Source organism: Dreissena polymorpha, chromosome 15 (genome assembly GCF_020536995.1).
Source record: "Dreissena polymorpha isolate Duluth1 chromosome 15, UMN_Dpol_1.0, whole genome shotgun sequence".
NCBI classification, from domain to species: Eukaryota; Metazoa; Mollusca; class Bivalvia; order Myida; family Dreissenidae; genus Dreissena; species Dreissena polymorpha.
Genome location: NC_068369.1, coordinates 15,379,421 through 15,396,701, shown reverse-complemented (window position 1 = coordinate 15,396,701; position 17,281 = coordinate 15,379,421). Strand labels below are relative to the sequence as shown.

Here is a 17,281-nt window from a genome sequence, read left to right as displayed (position 1 = left end):
ATTAGTTTTAATGTAATGGGTAGAGAAATATAGAAGTAGTTCACTCCACAAAATAATAAGTCTATCCTCATGCTATGAAATGGTTAATTGCAATGGTATCAAACATACAAACGCGATGATCTGTAGGCATGTAAACGGTATCATACACAACTACACTGCGTGCTGATGACATCGCTTAAGAAATGTGTGAGAAGTTTGCACCACACAATTATAACAAATAAATCAAATGTATTCAATATTCATATACTGTCTTTATTATGAGGTTTCTACCAAGCAACTTGTTAAAGAACATTTGAGTAACAACAAGATAAGTATTGATGCAAATCATCAAAGGGCGTCGGGAATTTCAGTGTAAAAGGCACTCAATGAATTCACATTTTTCTACTGTAAATATTAATATATTGGAAGATTATTTAAACAAAATAGAAAAAGATACTGGTATAACCATTATCTATGATTTTGTGTTATAACCCCTAAATAACCAGTATCTATGATGTTGTGTAATAACTCCCAAATAACCATTATCTATGATTTTGTGTTGTAACCCCAAAATATTTCATAGTTCATTTTTTTTACATTGATTTCCTTTTTTACTGGCATCCGTGTGCAGTTTTCATTAATGGAATAGAACTGTGTAGGTTTTAAAAAATCTGCTTCATCTTGTAAGCGTAATTTCATATTTTTCTCAACTTCAAGGGGAGATGATTCTGAACTTATTCTTACGTTCCTCATTTACGATAGGGGTTGAGTACTCATTGATATGAAAACTCTGTAAAAGTTTTAATATGTTTACGAACCCCCACCCCCACCCCACCCTCTCACACATATATTTCATGGGCATAATAAAAACAAAAAATGATTACAATAAAACAGCATATTAATTTAAACTAAAATGTCAACATCAAAACAAAAAGTTAACATAGAACACAAATACAATAATTTGATTCTACTGGGGCTCGAACCTTGGGCCTCACATGTGAAGCGAGCGTGTAACCACTACACTACGGAACCGATTGAAAAATCACCTTCTAACTAAGATATTAAAAAGTTATTAATAGTCGGTTTAAATGTAAACCCGAAAGTTTAAACGCTGGATAGTGAGTGGGGTTAAAGGTCCATACCAAAGGGTCCATACCACTGGCAAGATACGGGTCAGGCCTGCGGCCTTCTATATGTGGTTCTTAAAAAAAACCTGTAGGAGGACTTGATAGTAATGAGACTGGGGTGCTGTGATGGTGCTCCTCATTGATAAGCGGCTGCTTCCTTTGTCAAGACTCATTATTACAATTAATAATACGTGTCGCGCTTCGCGCTCTATAGCGCCTTTATTAGTAACTAGGTGGTTGCTGTGATAGTGGAAAAAAGAAGTTTTGTTTTTATACAAAACCAGAAAGTTTCACCGGTTCGCGTATTTGCCCAGTCCCTGTGATCTTTTATTATTGCCCAGTCCCTGTGATCATTTATTAATTAAAAGAATTAGCTTTGCATTATTGGAAATAAATGTTGTAGTAAATGTAATAGGCACAAATGCAGTACTTATTTACACTATTTTACACAAACAATCACCACTATGCAAGATATTCTGACAACAAAAATATATACATTGATCCGTAAAATAACTTCTCCTCCCATAAGCGAAAAAAAAACGTATTACATACTAGTCTCCGCACTTCAGTGCGACGCCAATAATAAAGTTAGGATTTTCGTCTATAACAAATGAACATATCTTACCGTAAAGGTTTTGTAAATTTGAGGAAAGGTTGTGTTCTTTTTCATTAATCATCTAGTATTCTGAAGCACTGATGAAACAGGCGTAAATGTCAAATAATTTAAGCAATTGTTTATGACTACTAAATTTCTTATATGTTAATGAATTTTAATTAAAATCACAACGCTCATGTTATTTCAAAATGTTAGCTGGCATAACTTTCGTCTGCAAAATGTTAGGTAGAAAATCATATCGGTATTACGTTAAACTTGTATTCACACAATATTATGCGTTCTATTTAGCCGCTAGCAGCATTTACCTTCAATAATTTCAATACGTGCTTTTTTCACACAACGGAGGGCGTCTATAAGCAGAATACAGTTCTAAATTGGTATTTTTAAGTTGTAAGTACTCACCTAAATAAACGATATGGCTTGTTAAGAATGGCGACAACCGTGACCATATTTATAAAATAGAAATTGCTTTTGGCTATTACAACTATGGATGATTGGATGAACGTCCAATAACTTGTTTTAGCATATTTGGTCGTGGTCAGGTTCAAATGAGAGGTGGGGTAGTAAATAGAACTAAACAAGCATTTTCAAATGATTGTGTTATTATTCGAATTGAATATTACAAACATTTTCACATTAAGTTGAATTATTAATTATTTTTAATTGAAGTGAATCAACCCATAAGCACAACCTCATAAGAAAATAAACATTAATATTGCTCGGAGGAAGTAACATATAAGGGACACATTAGGTTAAATTAATTTCAATACCATTCTTATGCTTCAGTAAAATCAGCCGGATGGAAAGAAAAAATAAAAATTTAGACAGAGGACGGGGAAAGCAAGAACGACATGATAGCAGAGATAATCGTAGCAGACATGATGGCGACAAAGAAAGAGAGCGTGATTGCATGGGACGCGATAGCAATCGCAGAGAGAGATATGCAAGTAACAGTAGCTCAAATAGTTCAAGTAGTGATAGTGAAGATAACGTATTACGCGGCAGTCATGACAGAAAATTCAAAAGACATCCAGATTATGACAGACAACATAGCAGAAACAGTCAAGACGACAACGATGAACGGAAAAACCAAAGTCGCGACACACGCTACAGTCTTGATCAAGATTCGAGACGTGTAAGCACAGATAAAGATCCGTCCAGTAAAAAAAAGAAGCAAAGTGACCGCCCACCAAGCCGAGGCTCAATAGGAGACAGGCCAGCGCCATCTAAAAAACGACAGAATGGTAGAAGCGGACAAAACGCAAGCAACATAACTGATAGAACTGGTAAAGTAACTGCCCAAGATTATACTGTATATTTTTTCTAAATGTTTATCAACAAATGATAATGTTATTTATATTGTTTGTTTCTAATTCATTTTTACTTTAAGATATTGTTCCCGGTTAATTAAATCGAGGTAAGCAATGAGTCTGTTTGAAACACACATCGTTTTTAAACGAAGTTTTCTGATATTTTAACGGATCAGAAATCAATTCAACAATATCCACAAACAGAAAATTCAAAAATATAAATAAATGTAGATATTGGTATTTATTGCAACATTTATTCATAAAGTATATGTATTTAGACAAAGGGCGAGGAAAGCAAGAACGACGTGATAGCAGAGATAATCGTAGCAGACATGATGGCGGCAAAAAAAGAGAGCGTGATTGCATGGGACGCGATAGCAATCGCAGAGAAAGATATGCAAGTAATAGTAGCTCAACTAGTTCAGGTAGTGATAGTGAAGATACCGAATTACGCGGCAGTCATGACAGAAAAGACAAACGACATCCAGAATATGACAGACAACATAGTAGAAACAGTCGAGACGACAACGATGAACGGAACAGCCTTAGTCGCGACACAAGCTACAGTCTTGATCAAGATTCGAGACGTGTAAGCACAGATAAAGATCAGTCCAGTAATAAAAAGAAGCAAAGTGACCGCCCACCAAGCCGAGGCTCCACAGGCGACAGGCCAGCTCCATCTAACAAACGACGGAATGGTAGAAGCGGACAAAACGCAAACAACATAACTGATAGAACTGGTAAAGTAACTCCCCAAGAATATACTTTATATTTTCCTAAATGGCCATCAACAAATGATAATGTTATTTATATTGTATGTTTTTAAATAATATTTACTTTAAGATATTGTTCCCGGTTAATTAAACCGAGGTAAGAAATGTGTCTAATTGAAACACACATCGTTTTTAAACGAAGTTTTCTGATATTTTAACGGATCAGAAATCAATTCAACAATATCCACAAACAGAAAATTCAAAAATATAAATAATTGCAGATAATTGTATTCATTGCAAAATGTATTCATAAAGTATATTTTATTTTCAGATTCAGGCCAGTACAGACCCCGAGGTGCTGTCCATCAACAACAGCAATCACCCACAATTTACCCGCAGCTCAACAGCAACAATCAACGTTCAATATGCCTCCAGCTCAACACCAACAACACTCCCCGTACCTTCTGCCCACCCCACCACAAGAACAATCCCCGTACAATCTGCCTACCCCAAAACAACAACAATCCCCGTACAATATGCCTTCACCACCACAACAACAATCCCTGTACAATTTGCCTTCACCACCACAACAACAATATGCGCACAATTTACCTACACCACAACAACAACAATCCCCGTACAATATGCCCCCAACTCTACAACAACAATCCCCGTTCAATATGCCTCCAACTCAACAACAAAATTCACCGTACAATATGCATCAACATCAACAACAGCAATATCCGTACACTATGGCTTATCCTCAACAACATTCCCCGTACAATATGCCTACATTACAACAACAACCTGCGTTAGCGGCTTTTGCGAGTGGCCCGACTCCACACCCGGTTTTTGCGAATGGCCCACCTCCACAACAACATACGAACCAGTTTGTTGGTAACGGTAAGAATAAATTTATATGTAATCGCGCAACTGGACACTGTTAGCCAAGACTATACTCGACTGTTCAAGCGCATAAGTGTTTGTTTACCTCTGTTCTACGCAAACTGGAGGTCGTGTTAATAAACAGCCACCTGACTCGTAAACCATAAATAATTATATTTTGAATCGCAAATTCATATGTTGCGGGAATCATCTGTTTACGTGGCAAAAGTTTACATGGCGTAATGAAACTCCTGGTGCATTGCCCTCGCAACGGAATCTTTTAATAAATATTGGCTTTACAATGATTTTCTCGTAGAATAAACAGAGAAATTAAGATATTATTAAAAACATCTATTGAGCCATTACAAATACTCAGTTTAACTAAGTTTTCGTACATTATAAAATAACAATGTTTTCGTGACCGAAAATTTAGATACGCAGAATTTGTCCATAAAGTAAATATCGGAACAATCGGGACATCATGTTAATATAGTGGCAATAATCCAACTCCCAGCTGTTGACCAGCCGGGTCGCTGAGAGCTGCAATTGGTAACGAGATTTGTTCATGGAAACGTGTCGCCCGGAATCAAGGCGGCGCTTTTATCTGTATAATTAGCAATATAAACTATTTTCTGGCATAATTAAACACCAACGCATTACATAAATCAACTTATTATTACCAATAATAATGATAGTAATTCAAAGTTTCAAACACGTTAATGGGTCATGCAAATGCGTAATGTTTTTGCAAGAGAAAAAGCCGAGTATTCCGAATTCGAAAATACGCTTATTGATTATCTCCGAAATCCTCCGCGAGATAGATCTCGTCTCTAATCAACCAATCGTTATACACCGACTTCCTCCGGAAACTCCGTAAGATATATCGAATCGTCTATTCAAAACTTCGGCTTTCGGTTTGATAACGGTGTTTATGTCCCCCCAGTTTATACTGGGAGACAAATTGTTTTTGCCCTGTTTGTTTGTTGGTTTGCGTCAAACTTTAACAGTGGTCATAACTTTTGCAATATTGAAGATAGCAACTTGATATTTGGCATGCGTGTGTATCTCATGGAGCTGCACATTTTGAGTGGTGAAAGGTCAAGGTCATCCTTCAAGGTCAAAGGGCAAATATATGGGAGGGACATAGTGTTTTACAAACACATCTTGTAATGTAAAGTTTTTGTTTTGAGTATTTCTCCACAAATGAATCGCCAATTGATGTCGATTTTAATAATACAAATTCAAATAATTTATCCTGTCAGTAAGCTTATTATGATAACATTGTTTGCTCTTTCATCGTTGTCTTTAAAACTTTCATATTTAGTGCAATACACATGGAGTATGTGTGTCGCACTTGAGATTTTAAACATGATCATTTTGTCTAAGATAGCTTAATTTATATTTCTAAACAGGCATTAACAGGCATTAACAGGCATTTACTAACAAAAAAAATATTTTTAAAAGTTTGATATTTTCATAATTAATACTAAATGACAGCAAACAGGTGTTCTACAGATTATTCAAAACAAAACTCTAAATATAATTTTAGATATTGTTGATCGCGGTGTTACCTGATTGAAAACACGTGAAATATCTGGTAAAGACAATTTTAATACAGTATACAATTCTGAACATTCCGAAAAAAAAATTCTAGTTTCTCTTCTAAAAAAAATGCAAACACTTCTCTGTAAGAACATCACCAGATATAAGACTAGACTTGGATTCACTGACGCATTTTGACAATAAGGGTGTAAATATATAAACAAGAAACATCATTAAAACACGATTGCAACGCAAAAAAGTTTCGATCTGATTAATCAAAAACTAAATATCAGAGCTTATAATAAAACTACCTACATTTGCTCAACTAAACATTTATTTAATATGATTATGATAAATTTAAAACGCATTCTTATTTATCAAAGATTATTTTTGCAGCCACGTATCCAATTCAACAAAGCCCTCCTAGTTTGTTAGGTATTCCTACGCCACCATTTACTGGCAGCAGTCAAATGTACAGAACCCCTAGTCAGGTGGATGTGTCGAACAACGAAAATGAATCTGGATACAAGTACAACTCAAGAAACCCTGCAACTAAAGAGAAACAGGGCAAAAGAAACCCTAAAAGCGGTGGAGGTAAAGATACGAAAACAAAGGATGATGACAAAAACCGAGGCGGTACGAAAGATATTGAGAACCCTTCTGGTGGCGGTAAAATGTATAGAACCCCTAGCCGTGTTCATATTTCAAAAGACGAAAATAAATCCAGAGACAATCACAACACAAGAAACCATGGACAAAAAATAAATAAAGGCCAACATAATTATAGGACTGATAGGGGTCAAGATATGAAAACAAATGACAATCGCAACTACCGAAGCGGTACGAAAGAAATGACCTCGGAAGACAGTCAGGCTGTACCAGATGAAGAGGCTAGGCTGATAAGAGATGTTTTTAACTACATGGTGAAGCACTTTAATGGAAGTGGATCTCCGGAAAATATTCGCCGGGAATCCGGACTGTTTCCGACCGATTTTGATGTTGTTGACTGGTTCAAAAAGAAAAGAGAATTTACTACTTTGGGCAAAGATGGAAACGTCATTACAGTAAATGTCTGCAAAAAAAGTATCCAGTACTGTTTCAATTACATCAAAAGGTCTGGCTGTAACGACAGCAAATGCAAACATTTCCATCTTTGCAAAGATTTCCTCAGCAATAGCTGTTGTTTTAGCGTGAAATGCAACTTTAGTCACAACGCAAAAGATAGCCGAAATATCATAGCTGCAAGGCGATATGGTATAGACCAATTTTCAAACGAAGAAATAATCAATGTCCTTGCTCTGCGGTTTCCACATGTTTGCCAGGAATGGGCTAAAGCAGGGTCTTGTCCTAACAGCATATGCTTTAACTTGCACGTTTGTCCTGGCTACATAAATGGGCAATGCAAAGATCAAAACTGCCCCAAATGTCATGATCGCACTTCACTGCACAACGACCCCATAGTCTCTGCCTATGAAATGAAAACATGGAATGAGACATTTTTTCGGAAAGCAGTGTATTTAATTCGGGAAAATGAGAACAAAGAAGACGCACCGGAAATTGGTAATACATATTTTACTATCAAAGTCGTATAATTTACCCTCATAGTCGTAAACAATATTGTTAAGTCAAACTTTTTTATAATTTCATTTCTACAAAATTTGGTTGCAATAAGTAAAAGCTTACAATATACGACTTCATCACGCAAGTTTTTAACGTATAAAGTAGTTCAAACGCTATGTTGGTAATACACGTGTTTGCTTAATAATCGATTAAAAGCGTTACAAACGTTTGATTATATTTCCGACTTCAATTGATGCTTATCCATAAACGAACCGATATTTTTGTTCTTAATAAGGAGTATTCGTTTGCTTGTTTAAATCAATCAATCACCATTTCATTCCAATATATCATTTTCCAAACTGTGAAAAAAAACTTTAATGGCCCCTCTTGACTGAAACAGTTTCGGTTTTGTTCTGGACATTTTACTCGTGCGACCATACTATTCTTGAACGTATGTGTTGCTTTACAAGCTTTAAGCCCATCGTCTGTGAGACATATCAATACGTTAATACCTTTCACGTAACTTATTATAAAAATTAGTGGTTAAAGCTAATTGTATTTACGTTTCATATATATATCAAGAGTTGTTAACTTTTCCAAATACCAATTATAAGTGCAATAAAAAGAACCAATTACAACGTTATACCCATAATTAAACTTTTGTGTTAAATGCGTCCAAAGTATCTTGAGGATGTTTGGAAAGAAATACTTAGACATTTAGACATAGTTTGATTTGCAAGAATACATTTTAGATCACGATGACACAGCAATTGAACCGAATAAAGAAGTGAAGCTAACGCAAGACGTTTTTCAGTTCATTGTCAAAAATTTTGACGGCAGTGGTTCACCCGAAGATATTCGCAGAGAATCGGGACTGTTTCCGACTGATTTTGACGTTTCTGATTGGTTCAAGAAGAATAAACAATTTGCTGCTTTCGAAAAGGATGGCAAAGTTATATCGGTTACGGTATGCAGAAAAGACGTATCGTATTGTTTCAGCTACATTAAACAAACCGGATGTGCCAACGAAATTTGCAGAAGATTTCATGTTTGCAAAGATTTTCTTTGTGGCTACTGCTGTTTTGGAGATAAATGCCATTACAAGCATAGTGTAACAGATAAACAAAATATTATGGCAGCCCAGAAATGTGGCTTAGATAATTTTACAAACGAAGAAATCATGTGCATTCTTAAACGAAGATATCCACATGTTTGCAAGGAATGGGTGAAAAGTGAAACATGTCCAGCCAGTTTTTGCAATGATTTGCATATTTGTCCAGGCTACATCAATGGAAAGTGCCATGAATATAACTGCTCGAAGAGTCATGACCGAATGTCGCCGCACAATGGTCCCATAGTCAATGCCTACGGCCTGGCTAAGACTGATGAACAATATTTCCGAAAGGCGGTATATTTAGTTCGTGATAGAGAAGTTGCTTCAGGTGTCGAAGAAAACCTAGACTTGCTGAACACAGGTAAATGTTGTCACATTCTCACAATATAGTAGACCATCGCAATAAAATTTATGTTGCTTGTATCGGGTATTAAGGACCAATTGATAAGCGTACGAAATGAGAGCGGTGTTGTTAAAATAACCGTAACTTTGAAAACTCAAAAGCTTCGTTGATTTATGGAAATGTAATATACAATTAACCTGAAGATTTATAACATTTGATTCATTCTATAATATAAAACATTATCTTTTTCTATTTAGTAGAAATTAAAACAAGAGGGCATTAAAGACCTAGGTCGCACACCTGCGACATGTAGGAACTAAACTTCAGAATGGAAAAATTAACAATCTGTTGTTTATTGGAATGTAATATTTCTCTGTGTCACCGTTCCCAAATCTTGACAATTACTTGCCATCTTTCAGGGGAATATAAAGTGTTCTTGACAAATAATTGTTTTTAAGGGTATTATATAAGATTGTTACATGCTAAAAAACAAAACTCTGGGACTTGCAGTTACACAGAAATGTTGTACAATATAAGGAAAACAGATCCATATTTCGATCCTATATTCTAAATACCAAACCTAGCGTTGGGCCTTGTTGTTTATAGCGAAGAAGATGTTATGTTTTCACTGCAAACCCATAAGGGAAACAAGTAACCTTAACGTATGGGTCAATTATGACCCCATGTTCACGATTTTAGCAATATTGGAAGAGGTCCATCGTGCTACGCTACATGCCAAATACCAAACCATTCGGTCTTTTTGTTTTAGAGCAGCAGTTTTGTTAAGTTTTCACGATAACAATATAAAGAAAACAAGTTATCCCAGGTTGGGCCCAATTTTGGCCCGGGCGACATGATTTGAAAAAATTGGTAGACCATCGTGCTATACTACATGCTAAATGCTAAACATTTGGGTCTTGCGGTTTCAGATGAAATTTTTTCAAGTGTTCACTATATAAATTGATGGAAATAAGTAACTCCCATGGTGGGCCAAATGTGTACCTTAGAGGCATGCTTTAAACAAACTTTTAAAAAGTTTATGCTAAATGCTAAATACTACACATCTGAGCCTTGTTGCATTTGAAAAGATTGCAAATATATTTTGAAATACAAGTCTTTTTAAATAAAGTGAATCTGGGGCGTGACCATTCTCAACTTACGGATCATGATTTAAACAAACTAATTTTATTGACCACTAGACGCGGCAACACACAAAATAGTAAACTCCTTACCCTTGTGGTTAATAATATTTTTTTAGTTTTCATTTCGTACATTAATTTTTAGCTTTGATGACCTACACATTCAAATATTTGATATTTGATAAACGTTGGAGACGGTTAAGCAATGATTATTCTTGTAATGTTTCGATACATGTGTACAGCGGTTCATGAGAAGTCATTGTTGGAAGACAAAGTCTATGCACGGCTGCACGCACATCAAGCACGGACTGACGGACATCACGATATCCTATAGGCTCCCCATGAGCATTATGTGCTCAGGTGAGCTAAAACAAAGATACGTTACTTAACAACGAAGAAAACCAACAAAAATCACTTAGTCATTCTTTAAACTGCTTGGAGAAAAAAAAATATTTGTCAGAGTTACCAGCTTATTCGTGTTTGTTTTTAAAGATATTGCCGGACAAAAATCCATTTGCACAGCGTTCCTTGTGGGTGACTGCAAGAAAAAGGGATGCAAACAGATCCACTCAAATCTTCCTTACATATGGCAGGTGAAGCTCTGGGATGAGTGGAGGAAGTTTTCATGCCAAGAAACTGTCGAAGAACTGTTTTCCAAACCAGATAAGAATGCAACGAATCAAATTGTGTACAATGATTTGGTACGTATGTATTTCTTTAAGGCCATCGATTGTTTTATGTATGACTTCATAACTTGTAGAACTCTTAATGTATTTATTTTGAGTGGTGAAAGGTCAAGGTCATCCTTCAAGGTCAAAGGTCAAATATATGGCTTCAAAGCGGCGCAATAGGGGGCATTGTATTTTACAAACACAGCTCTTGTTTAATTTCTTTCTGTGATTACACGATTTGAGTCTTCATGACACGATTGATTATAGTTTGTCATATCACTTGTTTTCAATTGTTTTTAATAATAGTGCGGGATTCCATGTGTGTTCAAAACTAATTTTCTGGGTATTAAGAAATAAGCTTGTGTTAACCTACCTATTCAGACAGGGGACTGTAGGTCTGCTACATTCAATATTATATTAGAACCCCTGCACGCCACGTGTATTGACTCAACCGGTAAAAGAACGATTATCGAAGTTCGCAGATTATCGACAAAATCATATGCGTTCGGGAAAGCGCTAGGCTCAGAACCGTTCAGAACTGAATGGAGGTGGTACTTAGAATTTACTCCCGGCGAATGGCACCTTATGGAACCGGTAAGAGACAGTTTGCGACTGTCAGTCTAATTGATTGAATACATATAGTAAAGTACGTAAATAATAAAACAAACAATACCCATATACATGCACTTTAAATAATGTAAGTGAAAAGCAATTAACAATCTTTAGTTTGTTTATTATTCTTTCATTTATAACTGAAATGTTCTTTCCGATCATAGCGTGTTTGTATTTTTGATTATTTAGGATTATCTCCAACTGACGGTGGAGACAAAATATTTAGCGAAGCAGGTAACATGGCTGTATACGCGGGAGAACTTTAAATCCAAGTACCAACTGAACTTTGATCGCAATGATCAGTTAAACCTTGGCTCTCAAGTCTGCAGAAATATTCGACGAAGACCGCTGTTTGTTTCAGAAAATGACGTGAAACAGCAAATAAGGTTAATATTATTAAACGACATGGTTATAGTTTCTACTATATCGGCCATTTTGTATTAACAATATTTTTTAACTCCACGTAAATATATGGTTCCTTATCATTTCACATTGCTGTTTGACATGATTTATGTCCTTAATATTTACGAATACAAAGTAATTGCATAAACAGAGGTATGATTCAATCATGTCTAATCGCAAACGTTAACAAAAGCTAGCCAAATGTTAAATTAGTTCTTGTTAAATGTCAGCCCAAGCAAACTAACTGCTACGCCGTCGGCGCAAGTAGACCTTCCGTGCGGATGGGTACCATGGGACTACTTTCAATCGTTTGAATGGGTGAAACTCTCCTTGAAAGACGATGATTATAAGCGGGTTTCGGAGAATTTCTATAAGACGCTGGATCCAAGCAAACAGATCATAGACGATATCTTCCGTGTACAGAATCATGTGTTGTGGTCAACATTCAGCAAGTAAGTTATAAATTGCTTAAGTTCGAGATTGTTTATACATTTTTCTGACCATTTATATGTTCAAGATACGAGTTAATACTACTCAAGGGTGTATCCTGCTGTTACAAACAATCGTGATTGGTGCAATTCCATTTGCTGATCATACATGCATGTGTGCCGATAACATATTATTATTAAGGAATATTTATCTTAACTGTCAAAAATATTTATGTGGTTCATAATATATAATTAGTCACTTGGAGAGGGTAATGAAGCCAAAGAAGATACGACTTGGCGACCTTTCCCCGGTGACTACGCTGGACCTGTACCATGGCACCGACAACCTGGAAGCCGTGCGAGGCATCAGCATCAACAACTTCGACTCAAGGACGTCGGGCAAAAACATGACGCGATTCGGCGACGGAGCATACTTTGCAACAGACGCCAAGTACTCGCATGAATACACCAAAGGTCCGCACAGGTTTATGTTCCAAGCCAAGGTGTTGGTCGGAGAAGCCACAGAAGGGAAACCAGAATATCGACGACCGCCAAGCAGGCCGGGCATGGATCATGAGTTGTATGACTCGTGTGTGGATGTGCTGAAGAATCCGAGGACATATGTCTTGTTTGAGAAAGCCCAATGCTACCCGGAGTTCATCATACACTACCACAGCATCGGCGACCTGAAGAACACACCGGCTCAAGATGCTACTGAACTTACGTCTTGTTGCCTGTTGTAGAGCGTAAAGACATAGTTAGACATATAGTTGAACTCAAAGATTGTAAATCATGGCTGATAATAGCTTTGTTAGTTTAAGACAGGTAAATGAAAGAAATGTAGCATTGTTCCCGTGTGGAATTGTTAATTATGAAAATAAGACATTGCGATTTATTAAAGGTTAACTTAACGTTTTTTAAAGAATACTTTTAGATTTTTGATTATACTTATTTATAAATTGATATTGTTCCAAACAGTAATGTGTTTAGGTTTCACTTAACATTGATGCGATAATTTGTGATTTTTGTTTTATTGTTATTGATTAACACATGCGTTTTTTCTCAAACTAAAGAACGTGTATCCGGAACTGCTGTAAATACTTAAACAAAATAGTAAACATAGTGTTTGTGTGTCTTCAAGTGTTGTCTGGATCTGTTTTACGAAATATATATATAGTCCTAATATTTGCATTTCTGCTTATGTTTGTTTTGTTCTTTAGTTGTAATGATTGTGTTGTTCATATGTTCTATTTAAACTAAAGAAATATGTGTAATTGAGTGAATCGATTCTGCCCAACTGAAAAATAACGTAGTGCTCGTTACCATTCAAAGGGTATTATAAAAGTTGATATCTTTTGCGAATTTATATACATTTTTTTCTATGAGCTTAAATATTGAAGTTGTTTTTCAATCACTGTTTTGAGTGGCCGTATAATTGTATTTGGTGTATATATAAACATGCAAAATTACTTATAAAATAGAAAAGCACAAAAAGAGAAAAAAATAAACAGGAACAATTAAAATAGTCCTGTCATCAATAATTTACATGTATAACTATTGATTTTTTATAACCATAATTTGTTCAATGTATGTTCCATATGATGTTACAAACTGTTATATGAAGGTGTATTTGTTTTATTACATTATTATTAATTGTTTGTAATACAGTGTTGTAAATACCGTGACACGCGAGTTTAAGAGAAAAATTCATTACAGTATATAGTTAATATATAAACTACTTCACGTTAAAGGGGGGTGTATGATACTTTTCAGTAACGGTCTACATCTTATCGAGTTCAAAGGGGGAACGCGTACATGCCGAAAATTGTCTTCATGATAACAGGTTTAATGGTATTAATCTTGCATAACGGTTGTTGTCTTTATTTATATGAATAAAGGTGTGAAGGGCAGAAATGTTCTGCATGTCAATGCCAATGGCATTACGGACGAAAACGAGTCAAATGTGAAATATCAGTAAAAAAAAAGGAGTGTATAGTGCAATAATGCATTATTGAGTTTGACCAAATGAATATGGAATAGATAAACGTGAACTATTTTTATGCGAAAGAAGGCACATCTCGCATTTTGCTGTAGTCAAGAAAATTTGGTGGAGGGGTGGGGTGGGGGGTCTTACATGTAATTGTGGTAAACGGAAATCGTTTTAAATTATACGATTTTATAAGTTAAGAAAAGTATATATTTAATTACATTAATTGTTGTTATGTAAACAAATGCAAGGGGTGAAATAGAATGCTTTAAGGCATAGTTAAAATAAAAATTGAGTGCAGTGGGATGTATAATGCATTATTGAATATGTCTTGCATTATTCTTCGCGTTCGATGTGAATGAAAGGTCATCTTGTTAATCCAGGGACCCATGTATAAGCAGCGTTTACCTAAGCGCGAATGTTCTAGAATGTTCTAGACATGCACTGCCGATGTACAGTACATGCAAACGTGTTTTTGAAGAAACTACTGTCTTACATGCATACAGATTGAGCAGTAGTACAGTAGTTATTATTATGCATTTATTTGTCGGCAGTTCTATGTCATATAATTGGCTGCCTACGACAAACAGGTGCGCTGATAATACAGCCACAAAAAGGCGAATGTATCGAAAACAAAGCCTATTAAAATACAAAATACTTACGCTTTTGATGCAACTACAAAGAGGCGAATGCAGCGTAAACATCGCATATTTGTGTCTTGTTCTGGGAAAACTGGGCAAAATGCATGTGCGTAAAGTGTCGTCCCAGATTAGCCTGTGCACTCCGCTTTAATGGTATTTTTCGTTTAAAGGAAGTCCCTTTTTACCGAAAATCTAGTTTAAGCGGAAAGTGTTGTCCCTGATTAGCCTGAGCGGACTGCACAGGCTAATCTGGGACGATACTTTACGCACATGTATTTTACCCAGTTTTTTTCAGAACAAGTTTAAAATTACCAAAACTCTTGCGCTGATAATACAGTTGCAAACAGGCGAATCTAGCGTTAACAAAACTCATCACGAGTTGAAAGCAAACGCTTTTTAGATTTATTGTTGATCGTTATGCATAATCATTTGAAATAGTAATGATGTTGGTGATTGCTATGAGCGAATTATATGTGGATTTTATTATATCGTATAGAACGCGCTTTTAAGAAGAAAGTAGTCCAGAATGTAAAGCGCGCTCGTACGGGCTTTGATATTTTATAAAGAAATATGAAAGTAATTATTTTTTGACATATTTGCACACATCTTGCACGAACAACATGATGAACCTAGTGTTGTTAGTTTCTTTGGATTTCTGCTATGTACTCCAACAAATTACACATTCATTAGAAATCCATTGAAATCAATCATTTTGCTTGATTTGAAAGACGTTTCAAATGCCATTTCTGAATGTAATACGTATATTTGAAATTTATTTTTCATTTTTGGGTACTTTAAGCTGATGCTGGCATGTGTTAACATGTTCGTTTACCTCCGGTAGTGAGCTATTATTTTACCTGTGGGTACTTTGTTGTTGTCGTACACTCAACAAAAATATATTTATGTTATTATATTATACTAGTATGTGACCGAAGGCACGTTTTTGCTGATTTTGCCATGAAACTGAAACGGAAAACATTAAACTGAAGTTAAAACGCATCAAATGGAAATTAATGAAAAATAATTATTTTCCGTTATGTCTTATTTAGGACGTTTGAACTGTAAGCGTTGGTTATTCATGCATGTGGTTCTACCACAATATTGAACAATTCGTAATTACTTCATTATGCCACAGCTGATATTTTTATTCAAAGTTGTTTGTTTATTCGGCATTCTGTCTTTTGGTCAAATACATCTTAATAAATAAATAAAAAATTGCTCTTGATGTCATATAAATTGTGTAAAGTATGTATGAGTTACTTAGTTTCCTTCTGTATGAAAATCCTCTGCGAATGAATTCATTAGAGACATTTTGATTTGTCATTTTGTAATACGACAATGGAACTATGTTTGTGTTTATTAACGTTGGTATGTTGTTCAGAAATATCCATGTAAAAATGGATTATGTTTGCTTCATGTATGTAAAGAGTACGTCTTTATTGTTTTTTCATTAGATTCTTTAAGTGTGAAATATTGATTGTCTTATTTGCAAAAGTGATTGTTACAAAACTGTTTTAGTTAAAGACATACAGTATATAACTTGTAAGCGTTAGAATGGTTTCTATGGTAACTCTTAAGTAAAATGTTTACAAAATTAATTCCTATTCATATATCATTATATCATATGAATGAGTGTGATATCTCTCTCGTGCAAAATGAACAAAGTTATTGTTATAAATCAATAAGCTTGGCTGCAAGCGATCTTGGCTTTTTTCCCTGGCTATATAGAGATTATAATACGCAGTTATTTATGCTTTAACCATTCCGCTTTATTTGCCTTTATCAAGTAAAGAGCATCAGAAGTGAAACTACGTTTTTGAATTGATTAATTTAACCAGCTATATTGATTGTCTTATTTCTAGATTTATAACCTTAACAGACGTGAATTCAATTTAATACTTTTAAAACTAATTGTAATTTGATCGTTGTCTTCATGTGAACTAAGACCGATAAGGATTGATAATGCTGGACTGAATAATTGATAATTTACCTTGTTTTCTTATCGTAAAGAAAATGTGTGATAAGCAACTGATTTGATACTTCAATTAACCCATTTATGCCCAGTGGACTCTCCCATCCTTCTAAATTGGATCAATTTATTTCTAAAATTAGGGGTGCCAAGTATATTTATTTCTATATTTAGAATATTTCATAAAGAAATTCATTTAAGCAAACAGCGCAGACCCAGATGAGACGCCGCATTATGCGGCGT

General features: G+C 35.2%; 1 protein-coding gene across 1 annotated transcript; it reads left to right on the top strand.

Moving 5' to 3' along the window:
• The first annotated feature begins 2,509 nt into the window (after nucleotides 1-2,509).
• Nucleotides 2,510-16,615, top strand: LOC127860027 (uncharacterized). Its single transcript, XM_052397743.1, has 10 exons — nucleotides 2,510-3,008; nucleotides 3,311-3,772; nucleotides 4,077-4,648; nucleotides 6,569-7,732; nucleotides 8,485-9,207; nucleotides 10,821-11,029; nucleotides 11,381-11,593; nucleotides 11,801-11,997; nucleotides 12,244-12,465; nucleotides 12,698-16,615. The coding sequence occupies exons 3-10, from the start codon at nucleotides 4,171-4,173 to the stop codon at nucleotides 13,182-13,184; spliced, it is 3,693 nt and encodes a 1,230-aa protein (XP_052253703.1). The 5' UTR covers nucleotides 2,510-3,008; nucleotides 3,311-3,772; nucleotides 4,077-4,170; the 3' UTR covers nucleotides 13,185-16,615.
• Nucleotides 16,616-17,281: the final 666 nt, after the last annotated feature.

What these genes read in the sequence shown, in the direction of transcription:
- LOC127860027 (XM_052397743.1), top strand. Translation starts at nt 4,171, where the DNA reads ATGCCTCCAGCTCAACACCAACAACACTCCCCGTACCTTCTGCCCACC. An exon ending in GAACCAGTTTGTTGGTAACG is followed by an intron (nt 4,649 to 6,568) that starts GTAAGAATAAAT and finishes TTATTTTTGCAG; the next exon opens with CCACGTATCCAATTCAACAA. An exon ending in AATGGCACCTTATGGAACCG is followed by an intron (nt 11,594 to 11,800) that starts GTAAGAGACAGT and finishes TTGATTATTTAG; the next exon opens with GATTATCTCCAACTGACGGT.